The 27,467-nt window shown below is 42.9% G+C and overlaps 1 protein-coding gene across 1 annotated transcript in view; it reads right to left on the reverse strand.

Moving 5' to 3' along the window:
• blk (BLK proto-oncogene, Src family tyrosine kinase) overlaps window positions 1–27,467 on the reverse strand; it is a 27,776-nt gene extending 309 nt beyond the window's left edge. The window contains exons 1-13 of the mRNA XM_014206232.2: window positions 27,190–27,467; window positions 25,490–25,633; window positions 20,620–20,650; window positions 19,928–20,021; window positions 19,616–19,714; window positions 19,033–19,136; window positions 18,495–18,644; window positions 9,686–9,838; window positions 9,327–9,506; window positions 8,516–8,592; window positions 6,707–6,857; window positions 858–989; window positions 1–528 (exon numbers count right to left, since the gene is read on the reverse strand). The exon at window positions 1–528 is cut by the window's left edge and continues 309 nt beyond it. Of these exons, the coding sequence (XP_014061707.2) occupies window positions 326–528; window positions 858–989; window positions 6,707–6,857; window positions 8,516–8,592; window positions 9,327–9,506; window positions 9,686–9,838; window positions 18,495–18,644; window positions 19,033–19,136; window positions 19,616–19,714; window positions 19,928–20,021; window positions 20,620–20,650; window positions 25,490–25,582 (1,467 nt within the window). The 5' untranslated portion in view covers window positions 25,583–25,633; window positions 27,190–27,467 and the 3' untranslated portion in view covers window positions 1–325. The remainder of the gene's footprint in view (window positions 529–857; window positions 990–6,706; window positions 6,858–8,515; window positions 8,593–9,326; window positions 9,507–9,685; window positions 9,839–18,494; window positions 18,645–19,032; window positions 19,137–19,615; window positions 19,715–19,927; window positions 20,022–20,619; window positions 20,651–25,489; window positions 25,634–27,189) is intronic.

Genomic DNA, 27,467 nt, shown 5'->3' on the forward strand with positions numbered 1-27,467 from the left:
ACCTGAAACGAACTGTCCTGGCTTTGATATTTTCTTTTCTTTTCACACGGTCCTTTTTAGCATGGTTCCAGGCAGTAACTATAGTAGATCTGTGTTGAGTAACATGGGCCACAGCAGGCCAATCTCACTACATCATGGCTTGGCTCAATCAGGGCTGCATCTCATATATATGGACATGTAAGGATGTAGGGATGAAATTTCCATGTCTTCCTCGAGCATTAAAACAAGAACTTTTAAACGTTGACATTTGTCCGTCCCAAAAAATAGTTTTTTGGGGGGGGGGGGGCTTTGACAGAAGCATTGACTGATGACTTTGAGTTCACCGTCAGATCTGCATCTCATATTGTCCCTCAGTGGCGATGAAGAAGTCATTGAGAGTGTCCTGCAGGTGTTCGAAGGTGGGCCGTTCCTCTGGTCTCTCCTTCCAGCAGGTCATCATGAGGTCATATAGTTCCCCAGGACAACCCTCTGGACAGGGCATCCTGTAACACCTGTCCAGGTTACGAATCACATCAGGGTTTGTCATACCTGAGGGAGGGAGGGAGGGAGGGAGGGAGGGAGGGAGGGAGGGAGGGAGGGAGGGAGGGAGAGAGAGGGGGGGTGTTAAGAGAGAGAAAGGATATTCCTGGTGCCCAGGTCTGGTCTAGTGCTGTTGCCATTCCTGTCTGTGGTTTAAGACCTGTCTCTGCCATTCCTGTCTGTGGTTTAAGCCCTGTCTCTACCATTCCTGTCTGTGGTTTAAGCCCTGTCTCTGCCATTCCTGTCTGTGGTTTGAAGCCCTGTCTCTACCATTCCTGTCTGTGGTTTGGAGCCCTGTCTCTACCATTCCTGTCTGTGGTTTGGAGCATTGTTTTTACCTGGATAGGGAATTCTTCCATAGGTGACTATCTCAGTCAGCAGGATGCCGAAAGACCAGACGTCTGACTTTATACTGAACGTTCCAAAGTTGATGGCCTCCGGAGCTGTCCACTTAATGGGAAACTTAGCACCTGGTGTGAGAAAGAGGGAGGGAGAGAGAGATGACGAAACCTGATGTGATTTATAACCTGCACAGTTGTTACACGTTGTACAACCCGTATTTATGTTTATTTCTTTTCCCTTTTGTACTTTAACTATTTGAACATTGTTACAACACTGTATATAGACATAATATGACATTTGAAATATCTCTATTATTTTGGATCTTTTGTAAGTGTAATTTTTACTGTTAATTTTAATTGTTTATTTCACTTTTGTTTATTATCTATTTCACTTGCTTTGGCAATGATAACATGTGTTTCCCCATGCCAATAAAGCCTTTTGAATTGAAATGAGAGAGAGATACACACAGAGAGAGAAAGAGAGAGAAAGAGAGAGAGACAGAGAGAGACAGAGAGAGAGAGAGAGAGAGAGAGAGAGAGAGAGAAAGAGAGAGAGAGAGAGAGCAAGAGATTATTTAAAATTTGTTGTGTCAAATGAATTATCAATCCATATCGCAAGCAATAATGTTATTTTCTCACAGAGGAAAAAGATAGACATCTAGAACGGAACCAAAGATCAGTTTCAGAGCAACGGTGATTAATCTACTTTCGAGATAAGCAAAAGGGTATACTATAAACCAGGAGAGATTAGATAGCCAGCTAACTTGCCTAAAATTTCAGGAAAAAAATATTTTTATTTTGGGGAAATATAAACTTGAAATGGGCATGGGTCTAATTGAGTCAACAACCAAAAACACATATCTAAGTCGAGATGTCTTAATGAACCAGAACATCGATAGTTATTTCTTGTTGCTTATTGATGTCAGCTGGCTAACTCATCCTGAGGATGTATACCTCTCTCTGTTCTCACTAGTTCTCAAAAGTCACAATCAGCAACAATCAGTTATCAGTCAGAAACTTTGGGGTATTTGCACCTAAGTAGTTACATTTTTCTCGTTTTTTGGTGACTTTTATCTAAACCAAAATGGACAAACCTCCCAGTAATGACCTACGCTATCATCTAAGGCCTAGATTCAATCTGATCACGCTTTATTATCAATGAGGCAATGTTCCTGCAACGCTGTCACGGACAACGCTGTCACGGACAACGCAGTCACGGACAAACGCAGTCACGGACAAACGCAGTAATCATTCTGTAAGTCTCTGATCTTACCATCTGATGGGCCCCGACCATCAATCTGTAAGTCTCTGCTCTTACCATCTGATGGCCCCCAGTCATCAATCTATAAGTCTCTGCTCTTACCATCTGATGGGCCTAAGCCATCAACCTGTAAGTCTCTGCTCTTTTGATCTGTGGTCAGTTGTGTTGTGTTGTTTTAGTTGTGTTGTGTTGTATTGTGTTGTGTTGTGTTCTAGCAGGTCTCCACTACATTTCGACCATAACCACGGTGGTTGGTTAGGCTGGCTAGGCTAATAACTAGTTGGCTAAAGAGTTGACTAGATTGCTGGCTAATATAATTGCATATAGCTAACATTCTTTAATAACTGGTTAGATGGTGTCATGTATTTCCAAAACTTTGGTTTACTTTAATGTACAGTGCCTTCAGAAAGTATTTACACCCCTTGACTTTTTCCACATTTTGTTGTGTTACAGCCTGAATTTACAGTGGATTAAATTGAGATTGTTGGTCACTGGCCTACACACAATGCCCCATAATGTCAAAGTTGAATTATGTTTTTAGAAATGGTAAAGAAATTATAAAAAATGAACAGCTTAAATGTCTTGAGTCAATAAGTATTCAACCCCTTTGTTATGGCAAAGTTCAGGAGTAAAAATGTGCTTAACAAGTCACATATTAAATTGCATGGACTCACTCTGTGTGCAATAATAGTGTTTAACATTATTTTTAAATGACTACCACATCTCTCTACCCCACACATAATATCTGTAAGGTCTCTCAGTCGAGCAGTGCATTTCAGACACAGATTTAACCACAAAGACCAGGGAGGTTTTTACCAACGCCTTACAAAGAAGAGCACCTATTGGTAGATGGGTAAAAAAAGAAGAAAAGCATACCTTGAATATCCCTTTGAGCATGGGGAAATTATTAATTACACTTTGGATGGTGTATCAATACACCCAGTCACTACAAAGATACAGGTGTCCTTCCTAACTCAGTTGCCGGAGAGGAAGGAAACCGCTACAGGATTTCACCATGAGGCCAATGTTGACTTTAAAACAGTTACGGAGTTGAATGGCTGTGATTGATGGCTGGGGCCCTTGACCAGCACAAAACCATCCTGTGGCGGACTGTAATAGCATCGAATAGTCCCTGCGATATGCAACTGTTCAGGGAAGTCAGGAACCAATGCACACAGTCAGTCAGGAAAGCAAAGGCTAGCTTTTTCAAACAGAAATGTGCATCCTGTAGCTCTAACACCAAAAGGTTTTGGGACACTAAAGTCCATGGAGAACATGAGGCTAGGCGACACGGTCAACACCGACAAATCCATGATAATCAAAACATTCTGCAAGAGCTGCAAAACCTGGACCCGTACAAATCAGCTGGGCTAGACAATCTGGACCCTCTCTTTCTAAAATTATCCACCGCCATTGTTGCAACCCCTATTACCAGTCTGTTCAACCTCTCTTTCGTTCCGTCCGAGATCCCTAAAGATTGGAAAGCTGCCGCTGTCATCCCCCTCTTCAAAGGGGGTGACACTCTAGACCCAAACTGTTACAGACCTATATCCATCCTGCCCTGCCTTTCTAAAGTCTTTGAAAGCCAAGTTAATAAACAGATCATCGACCATTTAGAATCCCACCGTACCTTGTCCGTTGTGCAATCCGGTTTCCGAGCTGGTCACGGGTGCACCTCAGCCACGCTCAAGGTACTAAACGATATCATAACCGCCATTGATAAAAGACAGTACTGTGCAGCCGTCTTCATCAACCTGGCCAAGGCTTTCGTCAATCACCGTATTCTTATCGGCAGATTCAATAGCCTTGGCTTCTCGAATGACTGCCTCGCCTGGTTCACCAACTACTTTGCAGACAGAGTTCAGTGTGTAAAATCGCAGTGCCTGTTGTCCGGACCTCTGACAGTCTCTATGGGGGTACCACAGGGTTCAATTCTCAGGCCGTCTCTTTTTTCTGTATATATCAACGATGTCGCTCTTGCTGCGGGTGATTCCCTGATCCACCTCTACGCAGACGACACCATTCGGTATACATCTGGCCCTTCTTTGGACACTGTGTTAACTAACCTCCAAACGAGCTTCAATGCCATACAATCGCTGCCTGCACCCGTCCGCCTGACTAACATCACTACTCTGGACGGTTCTGACCTAGAATACGTAGACAACTACAAATACCTAGGTGTCTGGCTAGACTGTGAACTCTCCTTCCAGACTCATATCAAACATCTCCAATCCAAAATCAAATCTAGAATCGGCTTTCTATTTCGCAACAAAGCCTCCTTCACTTACGCCGCCAAACTTACCCTAGTAAAACTGACTATCCTACCGATCCTCGACTTCGGCGATGTCATCTACAAAATAGCTTCCAATACTCTACTCTACTCAGAAAACTGGATGCAGTCTATCACAGTGCCATCCGTTTTGATTGATTGTTTCTGTGGACAGGTGTCTTTTTTACAGGTAACAAACTGAGATTAGGAGCACTCCCTTTAAGAGTGTGCTCCTAATCTCAGCTCGTTAACTGTATAAAAAGACACCTGGGAGCCAGAAATCTTTCTGATTGAGAGGGTGTCAAATACTTATTTCCCTCATTAAAATGCAAATCAATTTATAAAATGTTCGACATGCGTTTTTCTGGATTTCTTTGTTGTTATTCTGTCTCTCACTGTTCAAATAAACCTACCATTAAAATTATAGACTGATCATTTCTTTGTCAGTGGGCAAACGTACAAAATCAGCAGGGGATCAAATACTTTTTTCCCTCAGTGTACATAGACTTTCTTTTTTCTATTGTGTTATTGACTGTACGCTTGTTTATTCCATGTGTAACTCTGTGTTGTTGTTTCTGTCGCACTGCTTTGTTTTATCTTGGCCAGGTCGCAGTTGTAAATGAGAACTTGTTCTCAACTAGCCTACCTGGTTAAATAAAGGGGAAATAAAAATAAATAAATAAATAAAAATAGGAGAAAACTGAGGATTGATCAAGAACTTGACAGAAGTGAAAATAAGGAAGCCTGTACACATAAAAAAAAATCCAAAACATGCATCCTGTTTGCAACAAGGCACTAAAGTAAAACTGTGACCAAGCAATGAACATTTTGTCCTGAATACAAAGTGTTATGTTTGGGGTAAATCCAACACAACACGTAACTGAGTACCACTCTCCATATTTTCAAGCATAATGGTGGCTGCATAATGTTATGGGTATGCTTGTAACTAGGCAAGTCAGTTAAGAACAAATTCTTATTTACAATAACGGCCTAGCCCGGATGGCGGTGGGTCAATTGTACGCCACACTATAGAACTCCCAATCATGGCCAGATGTGATACAGCCTGGAATCAAACCAGGGACTGTAGTGATGCCTCTTGCACTGAGATGCAGTGCCTTAGACCGCTGCACCACTCGGGAGCAAGGACTGGGAAGTTTTTCAGAATAAAAAAGAAATGCAATAAATCAAAGAACAGGTTAAATCCTAGAGGAAAACCTGGTTCAGTCTGCTTTCCAACAGACACTGGGAGATGAGTTCACCTTTCAGCAGAACAATAACCTAAAAGGCCTTATATATTTTATTTTTTATTTAACCAGGTAAAGTTAACTGAGAACACATTCTCATTTACAGCAACAACCTGGGGAATAGTTACAGGGGAGAGGAGATTAATGAGACAATTGTAAACTGGGGATGATTAGGTGACCACGATGATATGAGCGCTAGATTGGGAATTTTTCCAGGACACTGGGGTTAGCACCCCTACTCTTACGATAAGTGCCATGAGATCTTTTAGTGACCACAGAGAGTCAGGACACCCGTTTAACATCCCCCCTACACAGGACAAAGTCCCCAATCATTGCACTGGGATATTTTTTAGACCAGTGGAAAAAGTGCCGACCTACTATCCCTCCAACACCACTTCCAGCAGCATCTGGTCTCCCATACAGAAACTGACCAGGACCAACACTCCTTAGCTTCAGAAGCAAGCCAGCAGTGGGATACAGGGTGGTATTCTGCTGGCCTGTATACACTGTACACTGGAGTTGTTTACCAAGAAGATAGTGAATGTTCCTACAAAATATTGACTCAAGGGTGTGAATACTTATGTAAATGTAATATTTCTGTTTTCACTTTGTCATTATGGGGTATTGTCTGTAGATGGGTGATAAAAGAATGTAATCCATTTTGAATTCAGGCTGTAACACAACAAAATGTGGAATAAATCAAGGAGCATGAATACTTTCTGAGGGCACTGTAGCTGTAAGCTAGTTGTTGATAGCAACTGGCTGACTAATTCAGTGCTAAAGTAGCATTAGTAGCCTGGTAGGGCTAACGTTAGCAGGCTAGTAGGGCTAACGTTAGCAGGCTGGTAGGGCTAACGTTAGCAGGCTGGTAGGGCTAACGTTAGCAGGCTGGTAGGGCTACCGTTAGCAGGCTGGTAGGGCTAACGTTAGCAGGCTGGTAGGGCTAACGTTAGCAGGCTGGTAGGGCTAACGTTAGCAGGCTGGTAGGGCTAACGTTAGCAGGCTGGTAGGGCTAACGTTAGCAGGCTGGTAGGGCTAACGTTAGCAGGCTGGTAGGGCTGGTAGGGCATACCTTCTTTTGCTGTGTACTCTGTATCTATGATCCTGGCCAGGCCAAAGTCTGCTATCTTGCAGTGGAGCGTCTCATTGACCAGAATGTTGGCGGCTCGCAGGTCTCTGTGGATATAGTTCTTCTTCTCAATGTAGGCCATGCCTTCAGCTATCTAGTACACGAGAGAGAGAGAGAGAGAGAGAGACGAGAGAGACAGACAGAGACGAGAGAGACAGACAGAGACAGAGAGACGAGAGACAGAGAGAGAGAGAGAGAGAGAGAGAGAGAGAGAGAGAGAGAGACGAGAGAGAGATGAGAGAGACAGAGACAGAGACAGACAGATCATTTAGACATTTCTAGACAGTCATTTTTATAAAATAGTTTTCAGAGTTCTATTTTAGATAGAATCATTCTGGACCCAAACGATTGATAAAAACACGGAGACTCATGTTGGCTACTGTACACACATGCATCACCGGATGTCAGACCATTTCAATACTCTGACTTATTTTGTTCCTTTGCAGTCACAACGCTCCTTCACTCTATTCTAGTCAGACCTCGGTGCATCTCAAAGGATACCTTCTACCTTATATAGTTCATACATTTTGACCAGGGGCCAGGGTCAAAAGTAGTGCACCACATTGTAAAAAGGATGCCGAACGCATCCACTGTCACAGTATAGTGGGTTAGACAGGATATGTCCTCTCAAAGGAAGTGACACGTGTGGTCTCAGAGGGGCGAATGCCATGGTGGCGGAAAAAATAAATAAAAACGACCTCACTTGACTTCCTGTCCGGATGTTAATGATGGAGCAGGGCGGGGCTTGAAAACCCAGCAGTACACAATCAGCCCTTTTTAGCCCGCCACAGAAACCACATAAACCACCTCATTTCACACACTAGCTAGCTAAAACTGACACTTTCCACGTGTTTGTGCAGAAAAAAAAATAAACTGCTTTTTAAAACGGATGTATGACAGACTATAAATAGTTGACTTCTCTGAAATGTTTGTTTTGTTTCCTCAACTGGTGTTTGATTCAGTACCTGCCTCATCAAATGGCACCCTATTATCCTACCTAGTCCACTACACATAGGGCTCTGGTCAAAAGCAGTACACTATATCAAAATAGGATGCCATTTTAGGACACACATTGACTAGTGCATACCGTAGTGTTGCTAGGAAGCTATTCAGAGAGAGTCTAGCGTTCTTCAAATTGCAAACTCATCTTTCATCTTTTTTTAAATCAAGACATGGTTTTGGAACAATGTGCCCCCACACATTGACTCTATACCGGTAGCCACCTATAGCTATTGTTATTTTACTGTCGCTCTTTAATTACTTGTTACTTTTATTTCTTATTCAGATTTTTTTTTTTAACTGCATTGTCGGTTAAGGGCTCGTAAGTAAGCATTTCACTGTAAGGTCTACACACCTGTAGTATTCGGCGCATGTGACTAATACAATTTGATTTGATTTAAAGATCAAATATAGGGGTATAACATTTGGCATATGATACTGGTCAAATATTTTCAATATTTTTTATTTTTAATCCCAGGCCCCCGTCCCCGCAGGAGATCTTTTGCCTTTTGGTAGGGCGTCATTGTAAATAAGAATTTGTTCTTAACTGACTTGCCTAGTTAAATAAAGGTTAAATAAAAATAAATAAATAAATACAATAAAAATGCCAAATGTAATACAATATACATCTTAGAGTCATACACAATTGACCGGATCATGTTTCCATTTCCTGTTGAGCAGTTTTTAAATTTCATGTACATTTGACTCCGACAATTAAGTTGTTTTAGAGGAATGACTTGTATGAGGTCCCACCTGGGCTGACATGTCTATCAGTTTGGTGAGCTTCAACTTCTTGCCCTCGTCTGTTTTCAGGAAGTCCAACAGACTTCCTGTAGATAAGAAAAGAAGACGCACAAAGCTGTTAGAACTGTGGCACTTTACTTCACAGTACAGAAACATCTAGGTACTTACCAGCGTGCAGAAACACTAACCCATTGTTACCACATACTGTACATTTCTAGAGGAATACCAGGTAAATAACAGGTAAATAACAGGTTGAAAGACCATAAAAGAAAGTGTAATTACATTTTCTTCATAATATTTCCTGCAATGACTAAAGCACATAGCAGCGTCCTTCCCATTGAGATATTATCATTTACTAGAGTGGCTGATGTCACAGACCTGCAAAGCTCTAGAATGAGCCGATAATGGCAGCCATCTTGGTCAGGAATAAATTGCAATAGGTCATTGTCAATAAAACGTCACAATAAGCTGCGTTCCGTTTTGTCTCCTGGGCTGCAAGGAGACATCCAGCTCCACTAAAAACCTCGACAACTGCACAACGTTTTCAAGGGGATTTGCAAAGAAATGTTACCATTATTTAGTTGTAATATCATCACCTCTTGAAGAGCATAGTCAGAACTACAAACGTATGATTATTCCATGCGAAACAATTGCACACATTTAGCTCTATCGTCAGAGTTATACAGCATGTAACTGCATGCTTTTCGTGATCAATTAATCATGTAATTTCAGATACGTGACTGTAGCCTATCTCTCTCTCACCATGGTTACACACACAACAAATCTCTCTCTCTCTCTCTCTCTCTCTCTCTCTCCTCACCATTGATCATGAACTCTGTGACGATGTAGATGGGTTCCATGGTAACGACGGCGTGGAGGCGGACCAGTCTGTCGTGTTGCAGCTGCTTCATCAGGTTAGCCTCCTGGAGGAAGGCCTCAGGCTCCATGGTCCCTTCCTTCAGGGTCTTCACTGCCACCTTCTGATTGCCCTTATAGTAACCTGGCCATAGGGGACGATACGAGAGGAATCCCATAAGTCATAAGCCTTATGTAACGGACTGATGACAGTCTGGAGAAAAGTGGGAAGAACATTAATGCAAAGATAAACATAAACACACACACACACACACACACACACACACACACACACACACACACTTGCTTCAGTATATCTCGTACCCATCCAGACTTCTCCAAACTGTCCTGCTCCCAACTTCCTGACCATTTTCAGCGTGTCTCTGGGGATCTCCCACTCGTCCTGGGCCCACGGCTGAATGGGGGCCTTCGGCTTGCAGGGGGCGTTCAGACGCTGACACAACCCATCACACGTACCTATGACACAACAACAGACCCCAGAGAGAATTACAGCCTGTCAGCCATCCCTGTGACACAACAACAGACCCCAGAGAGAATTACAGCCTGTCAGCCATCCCTGTGACACAACAACAGACCCCAGAGAGAATTACAGCCTGTCAGCCATCCCTGTTGCTCAGCAACAGACCCCAGAGAGAATTACAGCCTGTCAGCCATCCATGTTGCTCAGCAACAGACCCCAGAGAGAATTACAGCCTGTCAGCCATCCCTGTTGCTCAGCAGAGAGAAACACTATTTATACATTTTCATTGTTATTGATTGCGTTAGAGCACCCAGCCAAAAGGCATCTGAAGACGTATAACAAACGTGATTTGGTGAACCATGCTCACTAGTTTAGTAACCTTTCCAGAGGCCTGATTATTTGAAATAACAAACAAACCAAAAAACTCTGCCATGTTTTTGAAGTCTTCACTTTACATGACATTTAGGCCTGGATTCAATCGGATCAAGTGTTAACCGGCGATGGCAGACACCAGCCTAGCGGATGTTTTTTGCTGTCGGAGGTGGAACTGTGTTGGAGCAGTCAAAATAAGTGAAGCGCTGCTCTTGAGATCAATGTCTTGAAGCCACACCCGCCCCACTCATGTTAGAAGTTCAATATGAGAATGTGTAGATTATGTCGAAATACTTACACACAAATGTAAAAATCATTCCAAAAAAACAAATTAGGATTTATATCATTCTAATGGAGGTGTAGATTACATCTGTCATCCTATTGGAGGTGTAGATTACATCTGTCATCCTATTGGAGGTGTAGATTACATCTGTCATCCTAATGGAGGTGTAGATTACATCTGTCATCCTATTGGAGGTATAGATTACATCTGTCATCCTATTGGAGGTGTAGATTACATCTGTCATCCTATTGGAGGTGTAGATTACATCTGTCATCCTGTAGATTACATCTATCATCCTAATGGAGGTGTAGATTACATCTGTCATCCTGTAGATTACATCTATCATCCTAATGGAGGTGTAGATTACATCTGTCATCCTGTAGATTACATCTGTCATCCTATTGGAGGTGTAGATTACATCTGTCATCCTGTAGATTACATCTGTCATCCTAGAGGTGTAGATTACATCTGTCATCCTAGGTGGATTACATCTGTCATCCTGGTAGATTACATCTGTCATCCTGTAGATTACATCTGTCATCCTAGTGGAGGTGTAGATTACATCTGTCATCCTGTAGATTACATCTGTCATCCTGTAGATTACATCTGTCATCCTAGTGGAGGTGTAGATTACATCTGTCATCCTGTAGATTACATCTGTCATCCTAGTGGAGGTGTAGATTACATCTGTCATCCTGTAGATTACATCTGTCATCCTGTAGATTACATCTGTCATCCTGTAGATTACATCTGTCATCCTAATGGAGGTATAGATTACATCTGTCATCCTAGTGGAGGTGTAGATTACATCTGTCATCCTAGTGGAGGTGTAGATTACATCTGTCATCCTGTAGATTACATCTGTCATCCTGTAGATTACATCTGTCATCCTAGTGGAGGTGTAGATTACATCTGTCATCCTGTAGATTACATCTGTCATCCTGTAGATTACATCTGTCATCCTAGTGGAGGTGTAGATTACATCTGGCATCCTGTAGATTACATCTGTCATCCTAGTGGAGGTGTAGATTACATCTATCATCCTAATGGAGGTATAGATTACATCTGTCATCCTGTAGATTACATCTGTCATCCTAATGGAGGTATAGATTACATCTGTCATCCTGTAGATTACATCTGTCATCCTAGTGGAGGTGTAGATTACATCTGGCATCCTGTAGATTACATCTGTCATCCTAGTGGAGGTGTAGATTACATCTATCATCCTAATGGAGGTATAGATTACATCTGTCATCCTGTAGATTACATCTGTCATCCTAATGGAGGTATAGATTACATCTGTCATCCTGTAGATTACATCTGTCATCCTGTAGATTACATCTGTCATCCTTATGGAGGTATAGATTACATCTATCATCCTGTAGATTACATCTGTCATCCTGTAGATTACATCTGTCATCCTGTAGATTACATCTGTCATCCTAATGGAGGTATAGATTACATCTATCATCCTGTAGATTACATCTGTCATCCTGTAGATTACATCTGTCATCCTGTAGATTACATCTGTCATCCTGTAGATTACATCTGTCATCCTAATGGAGGAGTAGATCATGTCTCACATTCCAGTGTTCCAATTTGTAAAGAAGGCTGCATTTTTACAAGGTCCCAAACAGAACCCACGTTTCAGCAGATCATAGGCTATGAGGCTTTTTAACACAAACACTTAGATGTTATTATTCATTGATAATGTGCTGATTTTAGTGTCTGTGTTGCGTTTTTATGGCGTATTTATTGGTAATGTATGTATTGGCTGGTGCAATCAAATTTCCCCTCTGGGGGATTAATAAAATACTATTTTATGGCGACTCCGCTTTAAATACAGTGCATTCGGAAAGTATTCAGACCCCACTCAGTACTTTGTTGAAGAACCTTTGGCGGCGATTACAGTCTCGAGTCTTCTTGGGTATTACGCTACAATCGTGGCACTCCTGTATTTGGGGAGTTTCTCCCATTCTTCTCTGCAGATTCTCTCAAGCTGGATGGGGAGCGTCGCTGCACAGATATTTTCAGGTCTTTCCAGAGATGTTAGATCGGTTTCAAGTCAACTTGTGCTAAGAGTCATTGTCCTGTTGGAAAGTGAACCTTCTGAGGTCCTGAGCGCTTTGGAGCAGGTTTTCATTAAGGAGTTCTCTTTACTTTACTCTGTTCATCTTTCCTCAACCCTGACTAGTCACCCAGTCCCTGCCGCTGAAAAAACATCCCATTTTACATTTAAGTCATTTAGCAGACGCTCTTATCCAGAGCGACTTACAGTAGTGAATGCATACATTTCATAATTATTTTTTTGTACTGGCCCACCGTGGGAATCAAACCCACAACCCTGGCGTTGCGCACACCATGCTCTACCAACAGAGCCACAGGGAAGGCCCCACAGCATGATGCTGCCACAGGGGGACTCCAATCAAGTTTTAAAAACATCTCAAGGATGATCAATAGTAACAGGATGTACCTGAGCTCAATTTCAAGTCTCATAGCAAAGGGGCTGAATACTTAAGTAAATAAGGTATATCCATTTTTGACCCCTTTCTCATGATATCCAATTGGTAGTTACAGTCTCATCACTGCAAGTTCTGTACAGACTCAGAAGAGGCAAAGGTCGAGAGCCATGTATCCTTAACCCAGGAAGCGAACCGCACCAACACATACCACTTCATGAGTATCCCAGTCGCAGCCAGCTGCAACACACCTGGGATTGAACCCAGGTCTCAGAGTGATGCCTCTAGCACTGCAATGCAGTGCCTTAAACCACTGTGCCACTTAGGATGTGCTGTTTTTTATTTTTAATAAATGTGCTAACATTTCAGAAAACCTGTTGTTGCTTTGTCATTATGGAGTATTGTTTACAGATAAAAATAAGGATAAAAATCTATTTCATCCATTTTAGAATATGGCTGTAACGTAACAATATGTGGAAAAAGTCAAGGGGTTTGAATACTTTCCCGAATGCACTGTATCTATCTTAAATACCTCATACCTCTCCACATTGATCTGGTACTGGTACTCCCTGTATATAGCTCCACATTGATCTGGTACTCCCTGTATATAGCTCCACATTGATCTGGTACTCCCTGTATATAGCTCCACATTGATCTGGTACTCCCTGTATATAGCTCCACATTGATCTGGTACTGGTACTCCCTGTATATAGCTCCACATTGATCTGGTACTCCCTGTATATAGCTCCACATTGATCTGGTACTCCCTGTATATAGCTCCACATTGATCTGGTACTCTCCCTGTATATAGCTCCACATTGATCTGGTACTGGTCTTCCTGTATATAGCTCCACATTGATCTGGTACTGGTACTCCCTGTATATAGCTCCACATTGATCTGGTACTCCCTGTATATAGCTCCACATTGATCTGGTACTCCCTGTATATAGCTCCACATTGATCTGGTATCTCCCTGTATATAGCTCCACATTGATCTGGTACTTCCTGTATATAGCTCCACATTGATCTGGTACTCCCTGTATATAGCTCCACATTGATCTGGTACTGGTATCCTGTATATAGCTCCACATTGATCTGGTACTCTCCTGTATATAGCTCCACATTGATCTGGTACTTCCTGTATATAGCTCCACATTGATCTGGTACTGCCCTGTATATAGCTCCACATTGATCTGGTACTTCCTGTATATAGCTCCACATTGATCTGGTACTTCCTGTATATAGCTCCACATTGATCTGGTACTGGTACTCCCTGTATATTGCTCCACATTGATCTGGTACTTCCTGTATATAGCTCCACATTGATCTGGTACTCCCTGTATATAGCTCCACATTGATCTGGTACTGGTACTCCCTGTATATAGCTCCACATTGATCTGGTACTCCCTGTATATAGCTCCACATTGATCTGGTACTGGTACTCCCTGTATATAGCTCCACATTGATCTGGTACTCCCTGTATATAGCTCCACATTGATCTGGTACTGGTACTCCCTGTATATAGGTCCACATTGATCTGGTACTTCCTGTATATAGCTCCACATTGATCTGGTACTCCCTGTATATAGCTCCACATTGATCTGGTACTTCCTGTATATAGCTCCACATTGATCTGGTACTCCCTGTATATAGCTCCACATTGATCTGGTACTTCCTGTATATAGCTCCACATTGATCTGGTACTGGTACTCCCTGTATATAGCTCTACATTGATCTGGTACTCCCTGTATATAGCTCCACATTGATCTGGGCCTCCCTGTATATAGCTCCACATTGATCTGGTACTCCCTGTATATAGCTCCACATTGATCTGGTACTCCCTGTATATAGCTCCACATTGATCTGGGCCTCCCTGTATATAGCTCCACATTGATCTGGTACTCCCTGTATATAGCTCCACATTGATCTGGGCCTCCCTGTATATAGCTCCACATTGATCTGGTACTGGTACTCCCTGTATATAGCTCCACATTGATCTGGTTCTGGTACTTCCTGTATATAGCTCCACATTGATCTGGTACTGGTACTCCCTGTATATAGCTCCACATTGATCTGGTTCTGGTACTTCCTGTATATAGCTCCACATTGACCTGGTACTGGTACTCCCTGTATATAGCTCCACATTGATCTGGTACTTCCTGTATATAGCTCCACATTGATCTGGTACTCCCTGTATATAGCTCCACATTGATCTGGTACTCCCTGTATATAGCTCCACATTGATCTGGTACTGGTACTCCCTGTATATAGCTCCACATTGATCTGGTACTGGTACTCCCTGTATATAGCTCCACATTGATCTGGTACTCCCTGTATATAGCTCCACATTGATCTGGTACTTCCTGTATATAGCTCCACATTGATCTGGTACTCCCTGTATATAGCTCCACATTGATCTGGTACTTCCTGTATATAGCTCCACATTGATCTGGTACTCCCTGTATATAGCTCCACATTGATCTGGTACTCCCTGTATATAGCTCCACATTGATCTGGTACTGGTACTCCCTGTATATAGCTCCACATTGATCTGGTACTCCCTGTATATAGCTCCACATTGATCTGGTACTGGTACTCCCTGTATATAGGTCCACATTGATCTGGTACTTCCTGTATATAGCTCCACATTGATCTGGTACTCCCTGTATATAGCTCCACATTGATCTGGTACTTCCTGTATATAGCTCCACATTGATCTGGTACTCCCTGTATATAGCTCCACATTGATCTGGTACTTCCTGTATATAGCTCCACATTGATCTGGTACTGGTACTCCCTGTATATAGCTCTACATTGATCTGGTACTCCCTGTATATAGCTCCACATTGATCTGGGCCTCCCTGTATATAGCTCCACATTGATCTGGTACTCCCCTGTATATAGCTCCACATTGATCTGGTACTCCCTGTATATAGCTCCACATTGATCTGGGCCTCCCTGTATATAGCTCCACATTGATCTGGTACTTCCTGTATATAGCTCCACATTGATCTGGTACTCCCTGTATATAGCTCCACATTGATCTGGTACTCCCTGTATATAGCTCCACATTGATCTGGTACTGGTACTCCCTGTATATAGCTCCACATTGATCTGGTACTGGTACTCCCTGTATATAGCTCCACATTGATCTGGTACTCCCTGTATATAGCTCCACATTGATCTGGTACTTCCTGTATATAGCTCCACATTGATCTGGTACTCCCTGTATATAGCTCCACATTGATCTGGTACTTCCTGTATATAGCTCCACATTGATCTGGTACTCCCTGTATATAGCTCCACATTGATCTGGTACTTCCTGTATATAGCCCCACATTGATCTGGTACTGGTACTCCCTGTATATAGCTCCACATTGATCTGGTACTTCCTGTATATAGCTCCACATTGATCTGGTACTGGTACTCCCTGTATATAGCTCCACATTGATCTGGTACTTCCTGTATATAGCTCCACATTGATCTGGTACTCCCTGTATATAGCTCCACATTGATCTCGTACTGGTACTCCCTGTATATAGCTCCACATTGATCTGGTACTTCCTGTATATAGCCCCACATTGATCTGGTACTGGTACTCCCTGTATATAGCTCCCCATTGATCTGGTACTTCCTGTATATAGCTCCACATTGATCTGGTACTCCCTGTATATAGCTCCACATTGATCTGGTACTTCCTGTATATAGCTCCACATTGATCTGGTACTGGTACTCCCTGTATATAGCTCCACATTGATCAGGTACTCCCTGTATATAGCTCCACATTGATCTGGTACTGGTACTCCCTGTATATAGCTCCACATTGATCTGGTACTTCCTGTATACAGCTCCACATTGATCTAGTACTTCCTGTATATAGCTCCACATTGATCTGGTACTCCCTGTATATAGCTCCACATTGATCTGGTACTGGTACTCCCTGTATATAGGTCCACATTGATCTGGTACTCCCTGTATATAGCTCCACATTGATCTGGTACTTCCTGTATATAGCTCCACATTGATCTGGTACTGGTACTCCCTATATATAGCTCCACATTGATCTGGTACTCCCTGTATATAGCTCCACATTGATCTGGTACTGGTACTCCCTGTATATAGCTCCACATTGATCTGGTACTCCCTGTATATAGCTCCACATTGATCTGGTACTCCCTGTATATAGCTCCACATTGATCTGGTACTGGTACTCCCTGTATATAGCTCCACATTGATCTGGTACTGGTACTCCTTGTATATAGCTCCACATTGATCTGGTACTTCCTGTATATAGCTCCACATTGATCTGGTACTGGACCCTGTATATAGCTCCACATTGATCTGGTACTGGTACTCCCTGTATATAGCTCCACATTGATCTGGTACTGGTACTCCCTGTATATAGCTCCACATTGATCTGGTACTACTCCCTGTATATAGCTCCACATTGATCTGGTACTTCCCTGTATATAGCTCCACATTGATCTGGTACTGGTACTCCCTGTATATAGCTCCACATTGATCTGGTACTGGTACTCCCTGTATATAGCTCCACATTGATCTGGTACTTCCTGTATATAGATCCACATTGATCTGGTACTGGTACTCCCTGTATATAGCTCCACAGTGATCTGGTACTGGTACTCCCTGTATATAGCTCCACATTGATCTGGTACTCCCTGTATATAGCTCCACATTGATCTGGTACTGGTACTCCCTGTATATAGTGCCATTCTTGTGTATTTTATTTCTCTTATGCTACAAATACAAATGTTCTACATTGTTGAGAAGGGCTCGTAAGCAAGCATTTCATTGTAAAGTCTACAACCGTTGTATTCGGCTCAGGGTACAAATAAAATGTGATTTGATGAGAGTGAAGAGTGAAGCGATCTGACTTACGAATGTATCTGGGGGGGCTGGTCTGCTTACTTGGTTATTAGGTTACCATAGTAGAGGAAAGAACACTGCTCACCTCGACAGGAAATGAAGCGGTGCACAACATAAGGCAGAGAACCTCCTTAAGCTTCTAATCAAGATGACTTTACTTCACTATATATAAAGAGTTGATGTACTTCCTGCCAGCTGGTAAAAAACGATCCTCATCCTCTCATACAGGTAACATATAGATAGATATAGGTTGGCCTATTTGGTCTATTTTACGTGTAAGGAAGTCAAGTTGTTAAGTTTGCTGAAGCGGTGAAGAGGTCAGTGATTGTTCACCAAGCAGTGATAGAACGTTACGCAATCTCAAGTGAATCACGAGGCCACGACCAACGTAGCGCTGCTTAAATCTACACTCAGGTTGAACAACATCGGTGTTGTAGCTGGTTTACTTTGAAATGCTACACGATGATTGGATTCCAGTCTACGGCTTTTACTCCTTGACCTTAAGAGGGAAAATGAACTTTAACCTCAAACCCCCTTTTATGGGTTTTTTAAAATTTATTTTCAAAAAAATGTATTCTTTACCCCAGGAAAACTTCAACAGTAGACTATCCAGGGAAATAAAGAAAAATGTTTATGGTCATTTTAACTCACGGGTGTAGTGCTTGACCAGCTCCTGCAGGGAGGAGAAGGAAGTAGACGGAGAGATGTAGAACCCTCCGTTATCCAGGGAGCGGATCTTGTAGTGCTTCACCACATCCCCATGCTCCGGCCCTGCGTCTCTGACGGACAGGGAGAAAGCACCTTTGGGGGCGACATGTCAATGATACATACAGTGTTAGTGTGTTAGATACTACTGCACGGTCGGGAACTAGAAGCACAAGCATTTTTCGCTACACTCACATTAACATCTGATAACCATGTGTATGTGACAAATAAAATAACATTTGATTTGATTAGCTTACAGTTTTACGAGTCTTTTTTTCAGTCCTTGATATTGGTTTGTATCAGTTTGTTTACTGTATATGTCAATTCTGTTAATGTCAATTATATGGTTATAGATACAAGATGGATGATTTGTCCATTCCAAGTCTTTCAGTATTATATTTTTGGAGCTATTTTGAATAAAAAAAAAATGTTGTGTTGAAAATGGAGACGTTGTACTTTAAAAGGCCGAGAGGATGATTCTGACCTTTGGTGGTCTCACTCTCTCGAACTAGAAATGACCCAACTTTATTCCCCGGAGCCAGGAGCAGACGCTCTGTCTCTCGACGACTCAGGTCCTTGAAAAACCATCTACAATACATGGAAGAACAGGGAAGTGTTGCCAAATAATGTGTTACATACTTAGCATACTGATACAGGAAGCATACGGATACAGGAAGCATACGGATACAGGAAGCATACGGATACAGGAAGTATACGGATACAGGAAGCATACTGATACAGGAAGCATACGGATACAGGAAGCATACGGATATAGGAAGCATACGGATACAGGAAGCATTCGGATACAGGAAGCATTCGGATACAGGAAGCATACGGATACAGGAAGCATACTGATACAGGAAGCATACTGATACAGGAAGGATATGGATACAGGAAGCATACTGATACAGGAAAGGAAAGTGTTTTTAATTTCCTGTCAACACAACTCAGTTCATTTATAATGATCTATTGTGAAGTATGTATTGTAAACGTATGATAACCCATGTTCGAAGTGTTCAATTATCAAAAAGAAAATGGCTGACTTATGTCAGAGCAGATTCACTTACTTTTCTATTTCTAAGGTGTCTACTCTGGCCACGTACGTACATGGAATGCACCCTTCCTCTCCCGTCACCAGTGACTTAGCAAGCCACCAGTCCCCGTTCCTTCAAAGAACAACAATAGAGCATGTTTTGTCTATTTCGTTACAAGTCAAAATGAGGTACGTAACGGCACCTCCAAAGGGTACTGCTATCCTGTATTATTACACCGAGGATATGTTATCAGACTATTATCTGAGAACCCAACATTAGCATGACATCTCCCTATTATAATAATGAGTGACCGTTTGTTCTAAATCAGAACTGTAGTCTACTCACTCCTGGAGGATCTGAAGCTTCTCTCCCTTTCTGAACGGTAGGTCATTGTCAGCGGTTGGTTTGAAGTCGTGCAGAGCAATGACAACGTCTTCGTCTGGAAGGGACAGGAATATATGTAAAGGTGAAGTTTGCTTAATATCAAGAAATAAGGGTTTCGTGTCAGTAAAACTCGGACAATAGTCGTCATTGTAAAAGGGTTTGCAAAATTATGTTCTGAAACAGGTTGACAAATGATGTTATGAAACAGGTTGACAAATGATGTTCTGAAACAGGTTGAAAAATGATGTTCTGAAACAGGTTGAAAAATGATGTTCTGAAACAGGTTAACAAATGATGTTATGAAACAGGTTAACAAATGATGTTATGAAACAGGTTAACAAATGATGTTCTGAAACAGGTTGACAAATGATGTTATGAAACAGGTTGAAAAATGATGTTCTGAAACAGGTTAACAAATGATGTTCTGAAACAGGTTGACAAATGATGTTATGAAACAGGTTAACAAATGATGTTCTGAAACAGGTTGACAAATGATGTTATGAAACAGGTTAACAAATGATGTTCTGAAACAGGTTGACAAATGATGTTCTGAAACAGGTTGACAAATGATGTTATGAAACAGGTTGACAAATGATGTTCTGAAACAGGTTAACAAATGATGTTATGAAAAAGGTTGAAAAATTGTAACTTACCATTACCGGAAGCCTGTTCCGTATTGTGTGCCTGAGTGGGGAAAATATATTTGTGAGAATGATAAGATGTCATATTATCGTTATTATTATCGTTATATTATCGTTATTCATATTATCGTTATTATCGAAAATCAGTAACCATGTTAATCCCTGATTCACATCTATGATGTCATACATGGAACAAAAATAGGGCAAAGGGTCAAATAACCGTTTTGAGAAACAGTGGAATGAATTGTCCACTTTCGTTACTCTATTGTCAAATCAAATCAAATGTCACGTGCGCTGAATACGATGAAATGCTTATTTTACAAGCCCTTAACCAACAATGCTGTTTTAAGAAAATAGAGTTAAGAAAATACTTACTAAATAAGCTAAAACAAAATAAAATAACAATATTGAGGCTATATACAAGGGGTATCGGTAACAATTCAATGTGCGGGGGTTAAGGTGAGTGGAGGTCATCTGTACATGTACGGTAGGTAGGGGTAAAGTGACTATGCATAGATAATAAACAGCAAGTAGCAGCAGTGTTAAAACAAGGCCTTTAACCAACAATGCAGTTTTAAGAAAATACCCCCAAAAAAGTAAGAGATAAGAATAACAAATAATTAAAGAGCAGCACTAAATAACAATAGTGGGGCTATATACAGGGTATTACGGTACAGAGTCAATGTGGAGGCTATATACAGGGGGTACCGGTACAGAGTCAATGTGGAGGCTATATACAGGGGGTACCGGTACAGAGTCAATGTGGAGGCTATATACAGGGGGTACCGGTACAGAGTCAATGTGGAGGCTATATACAGGGGGTACCGGTACAGAGTCAATGTGGAGGCTATATACAGGGGGTACCGGTACAGAGTCAATGTGGAGGCTATATACAGGGGGTACCGGTACAGAGTCAATGTGGAGACTATATACAGGGGGTACCGGTACAGAGTCAATGTGGAGACTATATACAGGGGGTACCGGTACAGAGTCAATGTGGAGGCTATATACAGGGGGTACCGGTACAGAGTCAATGTGGAGGCTATATACAGGGGGTACCGGTACAGAGTCAATGTGGAGGCTATATACAGGGGGTACCGGTACAGAGTCAATGTGGAGGCTATATACAGGGGGTACCGGTACAGAGTCAACGGGGAGGCTATATACAGGGGGTACCAGTACAGAGTCAATGTGGAGGCTATATACAGGGGGTAGCGGTACAGAGTCAATGTGGAGGCTATATACAGGGGGTACCAGTACAGAGTCAATGTGGAGGCTATATACAGGGGGTACCGGTACAGAGTCAATGTGGAGGCTATATACAGGGGGAAACGGTACAGAGTCAATGTGGAGGCTATATACAGGGGGTAGCGGTACAGAGTCAATGTGGAGGCTATATACAGGGGGTACCGGTACAGAGTCAATGTGGAGGCTATATACAGGGGGTACCGGTACAGAGTCAATGTGGAGGCTATATACAGGGGGTACCGGTACAGAGTCAATGTGGAGGCTATATACAGGGGGTACCGGTACAGAGTCAATGTGGAGGCTATATACAGGGGGTAGCGGTACAGAGTCAATGTGGAGGCTATGTACAGGGTGTACTGGTACAGAGTTAATGTGCGGGGGCACCAGTGTTGAGGTAATTGAGATAATATGTACATGTAGGTAGAGTTATTAAAGTGACTATGCATAGATAATAACAGAGTAGCAGCAGTGAAGAAAGGGGGGGGGGGGCAATGCAAATAGTCTGGGTAGCCATTTGATTAGCTGTTCAGGAGTCTTATGGCTTGGGGGTAGAAGCTGTTTAGAAGCCTCTTGTACTTAGACTTGGTGTTCCGGTACCGCATGCCGTGCGGTAGTAGAGAGAACAGTCTATGACTTGGGTGGCTGGAGTCTTTGACCATTTTTGGGGCTTCCTCTGACACCGCCTGGTATAGAGGTCATGGATGGCAGGAAGCTTGGCCCCAGTGATGTACTGGGCTGTACGCACTACCCTCTTTCTAGGATAATGGTGTTGATGTGAGCCATGACCAGCCTTTCCAAGCATTTCATGGCTACAGATGTGATTTCTATGGGTCGGTAGTCATTTAGGCCGGTTACCTTAGTGTTCTTGGGCACAGGGACTATGGCGGTCTGCTTGAAACATGTTGGTATTACAGACTCGGACAGGGAGAGGTTGAAAATGTCAGTGAAGACACTTGCCAGTTGGTCAGTGCATTCTCACAGTACAAGTCCTGGTAATCAGTCTGGCCCTGCAGCCTTGTGAATGTTGACCTGTTTAAAGGTCTTACTCACATTGGCTGCGGAGAGAGTGATCACACAGTCATCCAGAACAGCTGATGCTCTTATGCATGTTTCAGTGTTACTTGCCTCGAAGCGAGCATAGAAGTTATTTAGCTCATCTGGTAGGCTCGTGTCACTGTTGTGCTTCCCTTTGTAGTCTGTAATCGTTTGCAAGCCCTGCCACATCCGACGAGCGTCAGAGCCGGTGTAGTACGATTCGATCTTAGTCCTGTATTGATGCTTTACCTGTTTGATGGTTCGTCGGAGGGCATAGCGGGATTTCTTATAAGCTTCCGGGTTAGGAGCCTTTTGGACCTAGATTTGGCGCTCCGGTATTCCTTGCCGTGCGGTAGCAGAGAGAACAGTCTATGACTAGGGTGACTGGAGACTTTGACAATTTTTTGGGCCTTCCTCTAACACCGCCTGGTATAGAGGTCCTGGATGGCAGGAAGCTTGGCCCCAGTGATGTTCTGGGCTGTACGCACTACCCTCTGTGGGGCCTTGCGGTCGGATGCCGAGCATTCGACATACCAGGCGGTGATGCAACCGGTCAGAATGCTCTCGATGGTGCAGCTGTAGAACTTTTTGAGGATCTGGGGACCCATGTCATCTTTCATACATACAGTACAGTGTGGTTGGAGGAGTTGGGTGTATATAGGTACTCACAGTGTGGTTGGAAGAGTTGGGTGTATATAGGTACTCACAGTGTGGGTGGAGGAGTTGGGTGTATATAGGTACTCACAGTGTGGTTGGAGGAGTTGGGTGTGTATAGGTACTCACAGTGTGGTTGGTGGAGTTGGGTGTATATAGGTACTCACAGTGTGGTTGGAGGAGTTGGGTGTATATAGGTACTCACAGTGTGGTTGGAAGAGTTGGGTGTGTATATAGGTACTCACAGTGTGAGTGGAGGAGTTGGGTGTATATAGGTACTCACAGTGTGGTTGGTGGAGTTGGGTGTGTATATAGGTACTCACAGTGTGGTTGGAGGAGTTGGGTGTGTATATAGGTACTCACAGTGTGGTTGGTGGAGTTGGGTGTGTATATAGGTACTCACAGTGTGGTAGGTGGAGTTGGGTGTGTATATAGGTACTCACAGTGTGGTTGGTGGAGTTGGGTGTATATAGGTACTCACAGTGTGGTTGGAAGAGTTGGGTGTGTATATAGGTACTCACAGTGTGGTTGGAAGAGTTGGGTGTATATAGGTACTCACAGTGTGGGTGGAGGAGTTGGGTGTATATAGGTACTCACAGTGTGGTTGGAGGAGTTGGGTGTGTATAGGTACTCACAGTGTGGTTGGTGGAGTTGGGTGTATATAGGTACTCACAGTGTGGTTGGAGGAGTTGGGTGTATATAGGTACTCACAGTGTGGTTGGAAGAGTTGGGTGTGTATATAGGTACTCACAGTGTGAGTGGAGGAGTTGGGTGTATATAGGTACTCACAGTGTGGTTGGTGGAGTTGGGTGTGTATATAGGTACTCACAGTGTGGTTGGAGGAGTTGGGTGTGTATATAGGTACTCACAGTGTGGTTGGTGGAGTTGGGTGTGTATATAGGTACTCACAGTGTGGTTGGTGGAGTTGGGTGTGTATATAGGTACTCACAGTGTGGTTGGTGGAGTTGGGTGTATATAGGTACTCACAGTGTGGTTGGAGGAGTTGGGTGTGTATATAGGTACTCACAGTGTGGTTGGTGGAGTTGGGTGTATATAGGTACTCACAGTGTGGTTGGAGGAGTTGGGTGTGTATATAGGTACTCACAGTGTGGTTGGTGGAGTTGGGTGTGTATATAGGTACTCACAGTGTGGTTGGTGGAGTTGGGTGTGTATATAGGTACTCACAGTGTGGTTGGAGGAGTTGGGTGTGTATATAGGTACTCACAGTGTGGTTGGTGGAGTTGGGTGTGTATATAGGTACTCACAGTGTGGTTGGTGGAGTTGGGTGTGTATATAGGTACTCACAGTGTGGTTGGTGGAGTTGGGTGTGTATATAGGTACTCACAGTGTGGTTGGAGGAGTTGGGTGTGTATATAGGTACTCACAGTGTGGTTGGTGGAGTTGGGTGTGTATATAGGTACTCACAGTGTGGTTGGAGGAGTTGGGTGTGTATATAGGTACTCACAGTGTGGTTGGAGGAGTTGGGTGTGTATATAGGTACTCACAGTGTGGTTGGTGGAGTTGGGTGTGTATATAGGTACTCACAGTGTGGTTGGTGGAGTTGGGTGTGTATATAGGTACTCACAGTGTGGTTGGTGGAGTTGGGTGTGTATATAGGTACTCACAGTGTGGTTGGAGGAGTTGGGTGTGTATATAGGTACTCACAGTGTGGTTGGAGGAGTTGGGTGTGTATATAGGTACTCACAGTGTGGTTGGTGGAGTTGGGTGTGTATATAGGTACTCACAGTGTGGTTGGAGGAGTTGGGTGTGTATATAGGTACTCACAGTGTGGTTGGAGGAGTTGGGTGTGTATATAGGTACTCACAGTGTGGTTGGAGGAGTTGGGTGTGTATATAGGTACTCACAGTGTGGTTGGAGGAGTTGGGTGTGTATATAGGTACTCACAGTGTGGTTGGAGGAGTTGGGTGTGTATATAGGTACTCACAGTGTGGTTGGTGGAGTTGGTGGTTTGAGAGCCTTTCCCTGGATGCTGGATGTCAACTTTCTGACGTTTCTGACCACTGCAGCTGGAACCCATCCTTTTATAATGCGCTGATCCACATCAGTGTCTCTAGGGTCCTGCCCTGGGCTGAAAATGAACACATCAATTAATCCATCAAGCAATCAATCAATCAATTAATCCATCAATCAATCAAATGAAATCAATTCATGTAACTTTCCCACAGAGGAGTGAAATGCGATTTGTGAAAAGTGGAAACATGATTTAAAAACACAGAGGTCCGTACAAAAGTGTGTATCTATTACCCTCTGGGATTCAGTAAGCTAAAATATTAAATTCACAGTCTGTCAGTTTGTGGATAGAACACCGAACGCTAACGTTCTGTATCAGAACAGTCACAGAACAGTCACAGAACAGTTGATCTTTAGTAACTGTTTACTGCCAGTGGCATTGTGCATACACCCTGTGTCAAAGGAAGCTGTAGAGGATCTGAGATGTAGGCTGTCGTCTGAGGTGGCACCCTATTCCCCGGTGCACTACTGTCAGTATGGGACCCTGGCCAAAAGTAGAGCACTATATATATAGGGAATAGGGTGCCATAGGGCCCTGGCCAAAAGTAGAGCACTATATATAGGGAATAGGGTGCCATAGGGCCCTGGGCAAAAGTAGAGCACTATATAGGGAATAGGGTGCCATAGGGCCCTGGGCAAAAGTAGAGCACTATATAGGGAATAGGGTGCCATAGGGCCCTGGGCAAAAGTAGAGCACTATATATATAGGGAATAGGGTGCCATAGGGCCCTGGCCAAAAGTAGAGCACTATATAGGGAATAGGGTGCCATAGGGCCCTGGCCAAAAGTAGAGCACTATATAGGGAATAGGGTGCCATTTGAGACGCGACTCGGGGTTTCCCGCATTCGACGGTTCTTTAAAATGCATTATTACTACAGTACATCGTTAATACCCACTGTTTCAAATAACACTAGTCATGTAAGCGTATTAAAATATCTGTCCGATCCAGGTTAAAGTGTGTAGACGTATACACCGAATGTACAAACACTAGGAACACCTTCCTAATACTGAGTCGCACCACCCCCCCCCCCACCTTTTTGCCCTCAGAACTGCCTCAATTCGTAAGGGCATGGGACTCTACAAGGTGTTGAAAAGCGTTTCCACAGGGATGCTGGCCCCATGTTGACTCCAACGCTTCCCACAGTTGCGTCAAGTTGGCTGGATGTCCTTTGGGTGGTGGACCATTCTTGATACACACAGGAAACTGTTGAGCGTTCTTGTGTTGCAGTTTTTGACACACTCAAACCGGTGTGCCTGGCACCTACTACCATACCCCGTTCAAAGGTGCTTAAATATTTAGCCTTGCTCACTCACCCTCTGAATGACACACATACACAATCCATGTCTCAATTGTCTCAAGGCTTAAAAATCCTTCTTTAACCATGTCTCCTCCCCTTCATCTACACTGATTGAAGTGGATATAACAAGTGATATTAATAAGGGATCATAGCTTTCACCTGGATTAACCTGCTCACTCTGTCATAATGTTTTGTACAATCAGTGTATGATGCTTTAAAATATATAACATGATATCACATCAAAAATAAGTAAAACAACACACTTTCAGATAGCTACAATATGAAATATGAATTATTATCATTTATTCTTAAATACCTTGAACTTGGTCTTCACTTGTGTCATCAAAAGTATTCCAGTTTGAAGTGTCTGCTATTTCCTTATTCAACTCTCTCTCTCTCCCTCTCTCGCTCTCTCTCTCTCGCTCTCTCTCTCGCTCTCTCTCTCTCTCTCTCTCTCTCTCTCTTTCTCTCTCTCTATCTCTCTTTCTTTCTCTCTCTCTATCTCTCTTTCTTTCTTTCTTTCTATCTCTCTCTCTCTCTCATAACTCCATCCTTCAAAAGACACAAACACACTGTTAAGCACCCTGTGTCTTT

Source organism: Salmo salar, chromosome ssa06, assembly GCF_905237065.1.
Source record: "Salmo salar chromosome ssa06, Ssal_v3.1, whole genome shotgun sequence".
NCBI classification, from domain to species: domain Eukaryota; kingdom Metazoa; phylum Chordata; class Actinopteri; order Salmoniformes; family Salmonidae; genus Salmo; species Salmo salar.